Source organism: Pseudonaja textilis, chromosome 1, assembly GCF_049901715.1.
Source record: "Pseudonaja textilis isolate UNSWEBS1 chromosome 1, rPseTex1.2, whole genome shotgun sequence".
NCBI classification, from domain to species: domain Eukaryota; kingdom Metazoa; phylum Chordata; class Lepidosauria; order Squamata; family Elapidae; genus Pseudonaja; species Pseudonaja textilis.
Window position 1 is genome coordinate 144,520,543 of NC_141990.1, and position 15,502 is coordinate 144,536,044.

Consider the following 15,502-nt stretch of genomic DNA (forward strand, 5'->3'; position numbering starts at 1 on the left):
ATTCAGAAATTGAAAATTTAAAGATTAATATTTAACATCGACTTGCATTAAATTTAAGATTTAAATCATAAACTCTAGCAACAAAAACAACTGTATACAATAACTCAGACATAAACTCACATTTTTGACATAAATGTTTCTAAAACTTGGTTGTCATCAGTTATTCCCAAGACTTCAGACATTCGAGCATAAACCTGAAAGAAAAAAAGAAGTGGCATTTCAGTAACATGCTATGACTTTTAAAATATTTAGTTGTTCATTTCTACTTGGGATTTAAAGACTGAAGTTCCAGACCAACAGTACTTTATTCTCTGCTCCTAATTCTTATTCTCTAATATGTTACATTAGGAAATAAAACTAATGTTTCATTAACAAAAAGCTGGTTCTAATTATAAGTAGATTGGAAAGGATCGAGAACCACCATAAATATGGTGTAAATTAATTTTCTACACGTGTGGTCAAAGCAGTTCAGTGAGATCTGTTCTCTAATAAATGTCCATTTATCACTGTACAGCTTTAACGCTGTAATTTGGGTGTTCATGGAATGGAACTGTATTTTTTCTTCTTGTAAAACATTAATTGCAGACTCTCTAATTTCTTGTCTTCCTTCCAGAATAACAGAGTTAGAAGGGACCTTGGAGATCTTCTAGACCAACCCTCTGCTCAGGCAGGAAACCCTACACCATTTTCAGACACATGGTTGTCCAATCTCTTCTTAAAATCTTCCAATGTTGGAGCATTTACAACTTCTGGAGGCAATTCCTTCCACTGATTAAATTGTTTCAACTGCCAGAAAATTCCTCCTTAGTGCTAGGTTGCTTCTCTCCTTGATTAGTTTCCATCCATTGCTTTTTGTTCTGCCTCCAGGTGTTTTGGAGAGTAGGTTAACCCCCCTTCCATATTCTATGTTCTTTCCTAAAATTGATAGAATGTGTCTATCTTTGCAAATTTAAAATATTCAACTAGTAGTCAACTTTAGCAAACTGGCTGAGGAATTCTGGGAGTTGAAATCCACAAGTCTTAAAGTTGTCAACGTTGGAGACCCTTGGTCTAGACAAAGATATCTCAGCCCACAGAATGAATGGGGATCACAACACAGTTTTGTTTCTGCCAGAAGACAACTGTTCAGAGATAGTTCAACAGAACATCTGGAAGACTATGTATTTGTCTCAGACTTGAAATAAAAACATATACCTCTACATGCAACTTTAAGGGAGAAAGGAAAGGAAAGATGAGTTATGCTTTATTTTAAGCTTCCATCATTTAAAATTAAAAATAGAGTTTAAAACACTGGTAGAAATGTCAAACAAGAGAACACTATTTTAATTCACGGTTATCCTTGTGGTTTCTGCTACTCCTTTTTACCATGCTTTAGCTTTGATTTCTATTATCCAATCAAGATCTGTGTCAACCCTTATCCCTAGAGATGTCCTTCGCCTGCTACGATTTGACAGTTAAACCTGAGTGCTAAACAGGATCATTACCTCTTAAACCTATTTATCTGAACCACTGAATAAGTTAATTGAAAAGCTCATTAAACAACAACAATCTGATTTGTTTTCACTGGTGGCAAATTCATTTTAAGCAGCAGAATGGGTAGCATAGTTAATCAATATATTCTGGGAAAGAGAAGCTTCTTAAATTAGCATAGTTGAAAATGACCATATAAACTTTATTAAGTTTATTTTTCCCCTACTTCCTTCAGTTGAAGTAGGGGTGGACTTTTTATGGCTCTGAAGATTCTATTTAGACTACTACAACTCTTATTCTTATAGAATTCTTATACTGACTGCAAGTACTGGAAAACGAGAAATTTAAAATACTCAACTCGTAGTCAACTTTAGCAAACTGGCTGAGGAATTCTGGGATCGATCTTAAGTTCGATCTTAATCCCATAAAAAACATTAAATCTAAGAGCCAAAGGAAGACTGGTTTTGTGGGTCAAAATAGGGTTGGCATGGCCACCACAAAGTGACAAGGAAGCAAGCAAGCTGTCCTACCTGATATTTTTAATATGTCCCTTCTCAATATAGCAACTCATGGAGAACTACCTCAGATGTGATCCTCAGTAGGAAAAAAAAAGTGTTCTTGAAGGATGTATAACTTCAATATGATTTTATTGAAATGTTTTATTGAAATAAAATCATAAAACCAGAGAACACCCACACAAATTCCAATTAATCTATTTTGAAAAAGGCAAAGGCTGGCCGGCCAAATTGTATTAGCATGTCTGTTAATTTTACACTCTACCACCCTAAAGTTGGTGGCTGCTCCCGAGGCAGGAAAAGGCGAGTCGGGTAATGGAGGGACCTTCAACCCCAGTTGAGAGGAGCAGTGGATACTCATTTACAAATAATGGCCACTGAATTCCATAATGGGGTTCCCTCAGGAAAATAGGAATAGGACATGATTTAACCTCAGAGACACAAAACGGCCTGACAGTAATTTCCCTTTCTCTTGTTTTTCTTCCCTCCTGCCCTCCAAAGTCATACTTGAATTTTAGGGAATATGTCTTCTGCTGGGAATATAACTGAATGAAATGCATTTGACTCTCTTCTCTTTGTATTCAAATTCCGGGGTTTCATCATGAACTAAATCGAGGCTACAGATCACGGACAGCCTAAATCAACCATATCTATAGTTTGGCTGGAGTGGGTCATTGTAGCTGACCATTTAGCCTCAGTATATCAGTATAAGTTAGTAAGCCAGACCTAGATGCTTCAACTGAGATTCTCCTTTGTTTGAAATTTCCAAAATGTGTAGGTCAGGTTCAGAAAGAAGACAGGTAGATAAAAGAAAGGGGTTTTTTTGCCCCAGACACAACATTTACACCTATGGTGTACACCTGAGTTGGTGAAATGGTGTACACCTGAGTTACCATGTAGCATGGGATGACTCACTTGACTCATCTCAGAATCTTCCAATATGGAACCCGATGGAACCTAACAGGAGCTTATTCTGAACAGATATCTCCATTTGATTTTGTATTCTTGCTGATTTGGGATGTAATTTTCATAGTACTTGCCAGCACTAGGAACAAAGCATATGTAAAAGACATACCCATAAAACTCAACTAATATGTAATGCAAAATGCATATTGCACCTATGGCCCAATGTATTGTTTATAATCCATACTGAACACTTATGGTTTATGGCTTCATCTGAGATTGGAAATCTGGTGCCCTTCAGATGTTTCAGATTATGACCTCAATAATCCACAACCATACTGATTTGCTTTATAGGAACTGTAGTCTGAAAAAAAACTGACTGTTAATTTCTAATCTTAGCATAATATTTAAGCACTGGCTGAAATCAAGATAATGTTCAATTATGACTTCCATTCAAATTGCATCTCTCCTCATAAAACAGTTTGATGAGAAGCAAGCAGCATCTAACTATATTATTCCCAAATTAATATCTGAAATGCCATAACGTTTTAGCAACACAGAAATGAGAACACCCTGTTTATATTGTTTCTTCATTGCAAAGAATATCTTGCTTTTCTAATGGTATTCAAAGAGTGTAGGAGACGGAAATTGAACTTCAAGTTGGAATTTAATTTTATGTTGAGGAAGTATGTTATAACCATTACACAGATTAAAGTTCCACTACTATGTTAATATAATCCTTTGGCCCCAGATATGTTTAGCTAAAAAGCAGCAGCTAATTATGTCAACCCTTAAAATATGAAGCATATTATAAAACTGGAGATGGAGAATGAGAGTTCCTAAAGGTTGTTCGGATATATAATGACAGTCAGAGAAATTCAATAACTGCTCTGTATGGAATGTACTCAAAAACACCACATGAAACAAATTAAACCAGAACAATGAATCCTTCACACTGTGCAAATACAAAAATACCAGAAAGCATTGGTTTTGTGTTTGTAAGGGCTATAATAATGAATTAAGATTTGGGATAGCGAATCTTCACAAAATTACAGGAAAGTTATTACCCAGAGGCCCAGCATAAATATTTTAGATCTTAACACTTTCTGAACTTTATTCAGGCTTTGTTGGCAAAATGGACATTGTTACAAACATCATTATTACATTTTTGGGGGGTCAATAGATAATATAGAGGAAACAAACTATGTCCATCTAAGTTCAGAGAGAAGGTAAACAGAATGGAAGAAATGAGGAAAAACATGATGGTTTACATTTTACTTTGCTATTTCTTTAAGTTACTTCTTACTTTTATAGGTGAATATACCTGTTCATAGGTAGCCAGAATATAAAATTCACATATTTCATGTCAATTGAAAATAAGATAATTTGAAATTACTACTTTTCTTAGCAAGATAAAAAGTAGCAGTTACAAAAGGAAAAACTAAGACCTTTCCATGCAACTAAACTCACAAAGTGACCAGCAATTTATATGAGCAGTAAATTATAAGTGGGTAATATCTGATCCTTCGGTTTCTTTGGACTCATACTATAACCCTGATAATTGGCCATGGTGGTCAGGTCTAAACACCTACAACACAGAGAACTCCACACCTAATGTTAAATTGCAGATTATTTTGGAAATAAAAGAGTAGTGATAATGGATACAAATAACAGCAAATAATTTTCCTCCCATAGTGATGGAAGGAAAAGCAATTTAAACACAACAGCACTACAATTTTATTGACAACTATCCCGAGTATGAAGAAAGATGAAAACAGTATTTTGAGATGTATAATATAACTACTTTCGGTGCATTTTCATCCCTAACAAATCCTTAAAATCTAGTTTTATGTTCCTTTGTCTAGAATCCTGATTCAACTGTTTATTTATCTGATTTGTCTATCGCTTACAAGATAATAGATATAAGTATAAACATAGTTATGAATACATGAAATGGATACATATAAGAAAAATAAAAAGAAACAATAGGACAGGGACAGTAGGCACATTGGTGTGCTTATGTACACCCCCTACAGACCTCTTAGGAAAGGGGTGAGGTCAATAGTAGACAGTCTAAGGTTAAAGTTTTTGGGGTTTGGGGAAGAAACCACAGAGTCAGGTAGAGTATTCCAGACATTGATCACTCTGTTGCTGAAGTCGTATTTCCTGCAATCAAGTTTGGTGCAGTTAACCTTGAGTTTGTATCTATTGTGTGCTCTTGTGTTGTTATGGTTGAAGCTGACATTGACAGGTAGGACATTGCAATGTATGATTTTATATATTATACTTAGATCGGACCGAAGGGGTCGGCGTTCTAGGTTTTCTTGGTCTAGAATTTCAAGTCTGGTGGCATAAGGTATTCTGCAACGAGTAGAGGAGTGGAGAACTCTTCTTGTGAAATATTTCTGGACTTTCTCAACTGTATTAATATCAGATACATAATGTGGGTTCCAGGCTGATGAGCTGTATTCGAGTATTGGTCTAGCAAATGTTTTGTATGCTCTAGTTAGTAGTGTGATATTACCAGAGAAAAACCTATGTAGGATTAGGTTAACAAATCTTAATGTCTTTTTGTCTATGTAGTTACAGTGGGCTTTAGCACTTTGATCATTAGAGATGAGTACTCCAAGATCCTTGACAGAGTTTGGATCATCATCACTGTGTATGTCCGATTTTGGATGATCTCAAAATTAAGAATTAGACCTGGTCTATCACTATCTTTTGAGAAAACTGCCAGCAGAACTGGGGTTTCAGCAACAACTCTGGTGACGTAGCTGAAGAATGCCTGGTTAAGGAAGCTGGGTCTAATTAATCTGCCTCAACACTGTGTTAGAGCATTTGCTATCTAGCTCATTAGTGTCTATAGTAGATGACAAGTTTGTGAAGATCAAAGATAGGAATCTTTTTTAGTCCTACCTACAATATGAGGTATGGACTTGGAACTTTTTGCATGCAAAGCACTGAAGCATGGATTATGAGCATTGACTTCTTATCTACTGTATATCATTACCTTGCCTAACTAATACCATTTATATATTACTTCCTTGGATATTCTTATGCAATGTATTACATTATTTTTCCCTACTAAAAAATCACATTGGAACTGACAAGAATACCATTCCTTGTTTCTGTCTCTTTCCTTTCAGCAAGAATTTTAACAGACTTACCAGAGTGAACCTGATAACTGCAACCAGGTAGGCTATATTATATCAATTAATGGTTCACTGTAACTAATGACATAATTGGGAAACTATGCTTGGCAGAGAAAGAGGATCATCTCACTTCACCAATGTTTAAGGTCATTTACAAAGGAGCTTATGTACATGGCTGCATATGTGGATGCTGTCATCCATATGCAAAATGTCTTCAGCAGAGAGGAAAACAACCAGTTTCTATAGTGCCTGAGGATATAAGGTTCCCTATATCCTGCAAGCACTGCTAAAAAAACGTCTTATTGATTGTTGCAAAACTGATGACTTAGAAAAATTATAATTTCCTAATAGATGAGAGCATATACTACATGCGTAATGGAGAACTGTTCATAATCAACAAAATGCATGAAATCTCCTGGATTGAGGCCTGCTTAAGATATATAATAGAATGCCTTTTATACATTTATATCAAAGCCTTGTGGGAAGGCAGAAAACACACCATAGTTAATACTAGCAATTTGAACACTACTCTTCAGCAGACCAGAAATAAGATAATTGTTCAACATTGGCTGAGTCTTTTGAACTACTAGAAGCACTGCCTGTAATTATAGACATCTGTCATTGCTAGCCACTCAGTAGTAATTCTGACATCAGTATACAACTATAAGACTAAACTGCCTGCAGGCATAGTAATGGAGGCCAGATACGAAAGGCAGACAATCTGCCTCATCCAAGCTATCTGTCAAAGGTTCCCAAACACCAATAGCTCTCACACATTCTATCCCTATGATAATATGTTGATTTATTTTCCATCCTCTAATATTTATAGTCTGGCCATCTATTAAAATGAAAGGGAAAAAAAATCCTTATGGCTAATTGAGGCAGTTAGTATGTGTATCTTCCTGAAAGATCACAGCTTGGTTTTCTGAAATTAAATATCTGTAGCCACTTTGAGCAAGTCCCATTAGAATAATAAAAGATTAATTATCTACACACCATTGGACAGGTACAGATTGTTACAGTTTATATCTTTATGTAGTTTTTACAAATCAAGTCAGATGTCACTGTGTCACACTTGCAACATGTAAGAAAACAATGCATTTATGTAATGCTACTTTGCTAAATGATTAATTTTTTATTACTTGCTATTGATATCTGAATAGGACATATTGCTACTCTAATCATGATATCTATTTGAATTTTCAAGTAACACTAGCAAACAGTATCTCTAAACATTATTAGCTATATATCCCCAATAGCAATTGGACAGAAGAAGAAGAAAAATAGATATTTGCTTCATTAGGAATGAATACCCTTAGTTATTGTAATCTGTTGCTAACAAACCTAAATAGCTGATATGAAAAAAGCAGTTCATACCAAGAAGACACTATTAATTATTAGACAGACGGTTATCCAACAAGTGAGATGCATTTTAAAAACCTCCTTTAAAATACAATTGCTAAATGCCTTACAGTGCTGTAACATGAGACAGGTTCAAATCTTATTACTTCACCAAAATTAAAACCTAAGTTTTAATACTGTTCAAGTCGAACAATGATTCCACACTTTATTGCTTTTGAAATCCCTTGATGATCATAGGAAAAAATGCCCTCGAGAAAAAAAGACTCTGTTTTCGATAAACAGAAAATACAGTTTGCACTCTTAGCCTCTTTGTCATCACAAAAAAAGGATTTAATGCCAATTCTTAAAAAAAAGACTTTTTTTCACAAAATGTGCACCTTGTGTGCCATTTGTAAAATCAGTTCACTTTCTTTTATTTATTACTGCAGTGCGGCAAAGCAATAAAGTAGCTACTGATAGCTAATAAATTACATGCCTTTTAAAACAATTCTCCAGCTGCAAAAACGTGTAACTACAAAGGTTTACATTTACATGGTACATCATATGAAATGTCTATATTTATGTCTTATTAACCAGTTTACTAAAATCTGACCTTTTATCTAAGAGCTGAAGGCAGCTCTAAGTTATTCCTAAAAGTATACATATACCCTTATTCAGTGTATTTCATCCTGATCAGTATACAACAATTACACAAAGAACACAAAATTTGTTATCTAAAATAAATAATTTATTCACTAATAAATGATAGCCTTGAGGAAGAAAAAAATTCCTTCGATTCATATTGTGCTTAAGAAGCATGTTTTCTCTGTACTTGCCAAATATAAGTTATATCACATATTCTACTGAAAAGGAAATAATAATACAGAAATATGAATTTCCAATGTATTTTTAAGAAAATCTATTTATATTTGCAATTCCAAGAATTATAAATGTTTAAGAAAGTCCCCGACTCAAAATTGAGGTACCAAAATATTGTTTAATGTAGCTATACAATAAAAAAAAATACCAATCTATACTCACTATCTTTTATCCTTAATCACATTGTCCTACTATAGAATCTCAGAAATATTATCACTCAATTATACATGGAATATATATACTTAAAGATTTTGGATTTTCTTGATATCCATATCATATAAATACAATTTTCCTTATTATCTGTATGACTATTTTCTTAAAACAGAATTCTACAACCTTAACAAAATATTATGGACATACTGTATATTATGTTCAATAATTACAAAAATTGCATGAAATACAGCAAATTAAGGCAGATTCTTTTCAAAGATCATTCTTTTAAAAAACCTGCACTTCAACAAAATGCAGAATGATTCTAACTTGCCTCTCCCAAATGAATAATAACATTTGGGGGGGGGGGAGGGTTGGGGGGGGGACCTGACTAATTGAACAATATACTGCCTTTAAATATTTTTCAACAAGACTGGACTATGGTGAGACCTGTAAATGCATCTTTCTAATTGCTTTGTTGTTATTGTCTTTTATCATAGTTTTAAGTTTAAGAAAAAAATATTATTGCTAAAATTAGAAACATGTTTCACAACATGTTTCAATAGAAAGTAACGTGGGTTTGTCTCATACATAATGAAAGGTAGGAAGTAAAGCATAGTTACAGAAAAATACAGCTGATAATAAGAACAGGTTAGAATGAAAGAAGAAATAATCGGTAATAAATTACAATATTACAATAGGTAATAAAAATGCAATCCAACAGTTAGAACTGACAATAAGAAAATAAAACTAGAACCAAAAGCGGTGTCACATTTGCTTTCTGCTGAAAAGCCACTTCAGCTCCATCATGAATTACTCTTAAAAGTATCTGCAAGTTTTTATTTTTGTTTTAGCTTAGAACATGGAAGAAAGGCTACTTGTTCAAAATGGAGGAAAAGATAATACAGTTCTTTGCATGAACTTAAGTAGCTTGGTATACATCTTGAACTGTGTGAATTAGAGAAGGAGGACTCCTATCAAACATTTAGCTGTGGAAGATAGCAAGTAGATACTATATAAGTATAGACCCAATATATGTGAATCAGAGCATCCTTCATGAAAAAAATTCTTTTCAGAACCTATCTTTAAAAACAATTGATGCCCTTTCTAATTGCACATTGGGGGCTATCAGCTCAGCCTACTTAAGATGTACCATTTCCCACAGGAATGATAAAGCCAGCATTAATACTGATTAGCTGATTAACTTTAACCTCTAAATACAGAATTCAAAAAATCTTTTGCAATTGGACAGACTAACTACAGAAAAATACTGGAAAAGATCTATGGTGCCTCTGTTACTTTTCACTCAGTTACTTCTGCCAATTATTCAAAAGAATCAATCCCCATGTTATTCTCCATCTTCTGTTGTTTTCCTTTCCCCACTCCACTACGGGCTATTTTTTTAATAATTTCTGAACAATTCTCAAGAGTGAATTAACAGCACTGTTGCCTCAGTTTGGATCAGTGCACTTTATATGGTGATGACTGATAGTATAGAATATTGCTCTTCTTTCCATTACACTGATATCTACTCTTTTATTACTGTCATCGTGTCTCCCACTTCTCCAATGAAACTGAAAAGGGGAAGGAAAGGAAACACTGTTGATTCCTTAGCATAGCCGCTAACATCAAGGATGGTGCATGTACAGTGACCTTAAAACAGCAGTAATGATCTTAGACATGAAATCTTTGAACAAGATATAAAACTGAACAGACTTTTGGCAGTGATGAAGCTAGGGCTGGACTCCAGGGTCAAAATCTAGAATTCCACATGTAGAGAAGAACAGCTGACAGAAACAGTACCAAACTAGCATCCATCGGCATGTTCAGGCCAATAGAACTGATTCTTCTTACCTCAAAAGTTCTTTAAAGAAAGTTATAACAAGAGCAGGCAAGCATTTGATTATAATTTTACCAAACACAGTAATAGATATATAGATACATACATACATACATACATATGGTACATACATATCTTTCTCCACAAAAGAAATAATTGCCTATGGTCTAAAACCAATGCAAACTATAGACTTTGATATGTTGTAACTATGTATTCTGCCAAAGCTAAATACTATTCTATTTGTCAGCACATTTATCTGTGAAGGGCAAAGGTGTTTTTCAGCAAGAGTTGCTTCTTCAAAGTAAGAAAACTCTCAGTGAATTTCACAAATTATTACAGTTAGAGGCAATTTTGGAACTATATCTGGGAAAGGGAAACTGGGAAAGGAAAATTTACAGAATGTGCTAGAGATACTTAAACAGGAATATAACGGTATAGTTATTAGTTGGTAGATTGGTAGGTCTGGAGCAATTATCTAGTCTTTTGAGGAATTAAATCTAGAAGATCTGGAGAATCAAATTAAAAGAGGGCTGGAGAAAATGCTTATTAGCAACACAGCCAAGTCAGGGAAACAAATTTCCAGCAGCCAACAAATGCTTCTTCAAAGGGATGAACGAAATTATGGGATCATTTAGGATTAAGGAGTTCTTAGATTCAACTTTGGTAAGTCACGTAAGACTTGAGCAAATTCAAAAATTGTAATAAATTTAATGACAGTAGGGTCACGGGTATGATGGAGCTACCAAGCTGAAACCTCCTATGGCCCAGGGAAAAGAAAATGTTTTCATTTTAACATCAAGATTGTATTCAGTGACTTGTTAACTTGAAATGTTGAGAATGGCTAACCATTCTCAACATTTCAAGTTATTCAAGAAATGCTGAATCCATTCTATTAATCGTATATGTAGCTTGCACCTCTCATATCTGGTTCCAAATGAAGCACCTATAATTAAAGGATACTTAAGAACTTCAACACATTTTTCTTAATAGGATCCCCAAAATTGTTACTAATAAATAAATAGCCATGGATAATAAATAAAAGAAGTCATTATTATTAATAACAATAAATAATTTATAAATAAATAATGTATTTATAAATTTATTTATAAATAATAATAAATACAAATACATGACTAGGAATGACGATTCAGAGAGATACCATGGTTTAAATTTGGAAACATAATGATTAAATCATCCTAATATTACAGACCAGTAATTCTACTAAAGGAAAGCCAAAAATCCATGATTCTTCTACTATAGGCAAGTTGTAAAGAATGAAGTAGCAGTAAGGAGCTTCAGCAAATAGTGATGGAAGACTCCTCAATTATCCTTCTTACATAAATAAATTTCCAAGTGAGATTGGAAATTAGCCCAATTTATTAGTTATGAAGTACATGAGTAAAATTCTCAATTCTCAATGGAAGATAATATTTATAGCTCAGGATTGAAATAAATTTTGAGTATTCTACACTAAGTTAAATCCAAAAATGTTAGAGAATTTCTGAAATCCTGGCATTCAGACAAATTAGCCATAGGTACATACAGATAAACTAACATTTACATACCATTCAAAGGAGACAATCAAAAATCTAAAAAGGAAGCAAGAGCAAAACACCTCCTCACTGCCTTATAATAGGGCAAGCTATTATATGTAAGCAGAGAGAAAACCCCATTTCCTTCTAGCACTGATGATGTTACCTGGTTGGGTAATAAAACGTCTGCAAGATAACAATAATTAACCTATTCAAAATTGTAATGAAATTTGCATCAAGTGAGGACCATAACATTACACAAAGTCTATTTTTTATTTTAGGAGACATCTTTCTTTCTAGCTTCAAAAATTACAATCTCGGGAAGGCTGAAGGAAAGAAAGAGGTTAACCAGCAACAAAATTAGACTCAGTTATAGTGGTGATGGTTATATCACTGGAAGATCTGAAAGACCAATTGGACATAGATTGTCATGGAGAGCTGATATCAGCTTGATGACATAATCAATCATTGTAACCTAAAGTTACAATGAACGTTTATGCAACTGTTTGCCATATCTGTTTACCTATGGCAAAGCTTTTCTTCAGTGGTACGTGATCTTGTATTGCACAGAGGTATAATACAGCCTCTGGACAATGGATCTAGGACAATTCAGTGGCTAACTCGGCATGGTCAATTTGCTGTGGGAGAAGAGTTACACTAATATCAAAGAAATGGTGGAATAGAATAATTAAAGAAAGGACACAAAAGAAGGGACAAAATGAAATATAAATGACAAAAATTTAAAAAATTTAAATTTTAAAATTGTTTTAAATACTTAAATCAAATTGTTGAATTGTTCTGCAGAAAGTTGTCCTGTGGTCAATTGGCCATGGCAAATTGTCCCACTGCAAGTTGGCCATGGCAAATTGTCTCATTCTGCTGGACAACAGCTGTCAATCACAATTAGATACAAAATAGCAGATTCCAGATAGACTTTGTCTTAAGGAAGTTGGTCATACCATTTCAACAGAAAAATTAAAGGAAGGCAAAATAAAATAAATTTCTGATGGTGTGTCCCTCCCATACAAGTTTGAAAACCAAATTAACTTCCATCTCAAAAACAGCTCATGGCCCTGGAAATTCAGAAATTATTATAGAAATTATTTCAGTTGTTTCACACTGAAAGAAAAGTACCACAAAGAGACTGGTGTGGTGATCTGTTAGTTCTGCCTGATTTAGGGTTAAAATGAGGGCTCCTTAGTGGTCTCTGAGCTTGGTTGGGGTTTTTTTTGTGGATGTTTCATTACCCAAACTAGGTAGCATAATCAGTAATAAAGCATTATTACTAACCTAAGCCTTTTCTATAAATTGATTTTTATATGTTTTTTTACATTTTACTTTTTTTTAAAAAAAGTCAACATTCTTAATAATTATGCATTTTATTAGATCTTGTTTATTTATTTGCTGGATACTAATGTTATGCAGGTGGATTATAATTTGCACTACAGGCCTTTCCCATCTCTTATTTTTTTTCCATGTTTCTTTTCCCAAACCTGCTGTAGGTTTTGGAAAGCAAGGAGGCTCCAAGAGGGAGAAAGGTATTCTGTATAAAGGAGGGATTAACTAGAACCCAACACTTTCTTAGTTTTTGTCTTAAGTAAAACAGGCACACAAAATTAAAAGCCATTCTCTAGGAGAAATATAAAACTGTATTTAGATCGGCTTCCTGGTATTGCCTATATTTAGGAGCTATGGTTTGAGAGCAGGTGGCTGGTCCCGTAGTGTTTATGAACTGCCTGTCTTTCTCTTCCAACTGCTTCCTCTGGATATACTTTCCTGATTTTTCATTATTTTAAACATAAGATATGATTTATTGCAAAGTACTGAGCCGTTGATATCGGTAGGATAGCCGAATATTTTAAGTGTCTTTTCCAATAAACCCTTATAGCATAATTATAGGCATAATTCACTGAAATTAAAAATAGCACTATTTTTATATAAATAACACTATTATAAATAAATAAATAAATAAATAAATAACCCTATTTCTTGCATTCTTTTAAACCATGTTTTATACCAAGATAAACTGAGTTCTACAGTATACTGATTTCCTGGAACAGTTGTGAACAACAAAAACAATAATCTTAGTTATATTCAGGATGCTTGCTAGTTAGTAAGAATTAGTTTTACTCTTTCAAATTATATTGTAGAGATGATGTACATTTAATTCCAGAAAAACATTTGCCTTTAATTATATGGCGTCTGTGGCAAGCAGACAGCTTCATTTTACAGGATTGAATTGCAAGAAAATATAGATGTATCTGTAAAAAGCAAATATAGATATGTCCTTCACTCTATTCTACAAATAAATGATGACAACTACAGTGAGCAGAAGCACCAAATAAATAATTCAACTTTGAGTTTTAAAAACTCATATTTAAGGGAATTGTGTTGATTTTAAAAGGATGCTATATCTTGCGTTACATCAGCCTAAAAGAAAAATACACAGTATTACTTTCATTTGCTCCAGATATGCACTAAAGAATCTGCACTTAAAGTTCACGAAACAATAATGGGACAGAATGACCTTTCCCAGTTAAAGTGAGTTGGAGGAGAGGACATCTCTCTATTCAAAATTTAAATTAATAAGGACAACTGACTAGCAAAAATGTCTTTCATCTCTTTGAGTATTAATTCTTCAATATCCAACATTTTGGATCAATTGGGTTTCAACTGAAAGACATGAAACAGCAATTAAAACAAATTATGTCATGTACATCTCCGTATTTGACATATTTACTGAAACAACCTCATTGTCACTTCTGGACTACCTGGTTTGTGGCTTCTGCTGTGAAAAGAAAAAGATATGATTGACCATGATTACATTGCTTTGCAGCTTAAATGATGTATCTTTAAGAAGTACCTATATTAAGTACCTATATTTAATACATACTTTTTACAAAGATTGAAATCATTTTTTCTTAACAATTGGTTACTATATGTAGTTTAGGATTAATATAATTACATTGAACTATTGAATTGTGGCCATATTGCATATTTATTCATATATATTTTAGAGAAAGCAAATGGATTATTGCAGAGTATAATCCTAGGTACATTCATCTGGAAGTTACATCCCACTGAATTCAAGGCAATTTATATCAGGGTAGACATCTTTATGACTGCACCTAATGAGTAGATCTTTAACATTATGTATTTCTTGTTTTTGCTGATATATGCTATTGAAAGTATATTAAATATCTTGTTCCTTTAGATAAACAAAAGAAACACTGGGTAGGTATTCATTTTCATTTATATATATATATATAATAAAGCCATAATCTTTTTAAAAAGTCAGTTGATCTGATGAAGGATTTTTATCCTTATAAAAATTAACACAATAAAAATTAGGATGACTTAGCACAAGAGTATAGCAACATTAACCATCTATGGGAAACAAATCCTCCATTGCACCTGTCTTCCACTGTGAAAAAGAACATCAGCCTGCCACTGATTATTTGTTTCTGACATGATTTATCACCTACTATTCTTTAAACTTGATAAAGCAAATTAATCTTTGATTGCAGAAGCCACTAGAGGTTGTCATTAGTCATGTAGTTTGGTGAAGCTGCACGCGTTTCATTTACCAGTCACAGAAAAGTGAAAGCCCAGCAGCCATCACTGGCCACTTTCACCTTTTTTCTCAGAGAAATGATCCAACATTTTATGGTATTTTCCATGACGGTCTCCAAGCTGTCTAACTTAACCAGCAATTCCTCC

The 15,502-nt window shown here is 33.6% G+C and overlaps 1 protein-coding gene across 3 annotated transcripts in view; it reads right to left on the bottom strand.

Moving 5' to 3' along the window:
* Nucleotides 1-15,502, bottom strand: part of RANBP17 (RAN binding protein 17) — a 182,129-nt gene that overhangs the window by 79,611 nt on the left and 87,016 nt on the right. For 2 of the 3 annotated variants that reach the window (XM_026710357.2, XM_087918703.1), the window contains one exon: nucleotides 121-194. The exons of the other annotated variant lie outside the window; for it this stretch is intronic. In XM_026710357.2, coding sequence (XP_026566142.1) covers nucleotides 121-194 — 74 coding nt within the window. The remainder of the gene's footprint in view (nucleotides 1-120; nucleotides 195-15,502) is intronic. 3 annotated transcript variants of the gene reach the window in all.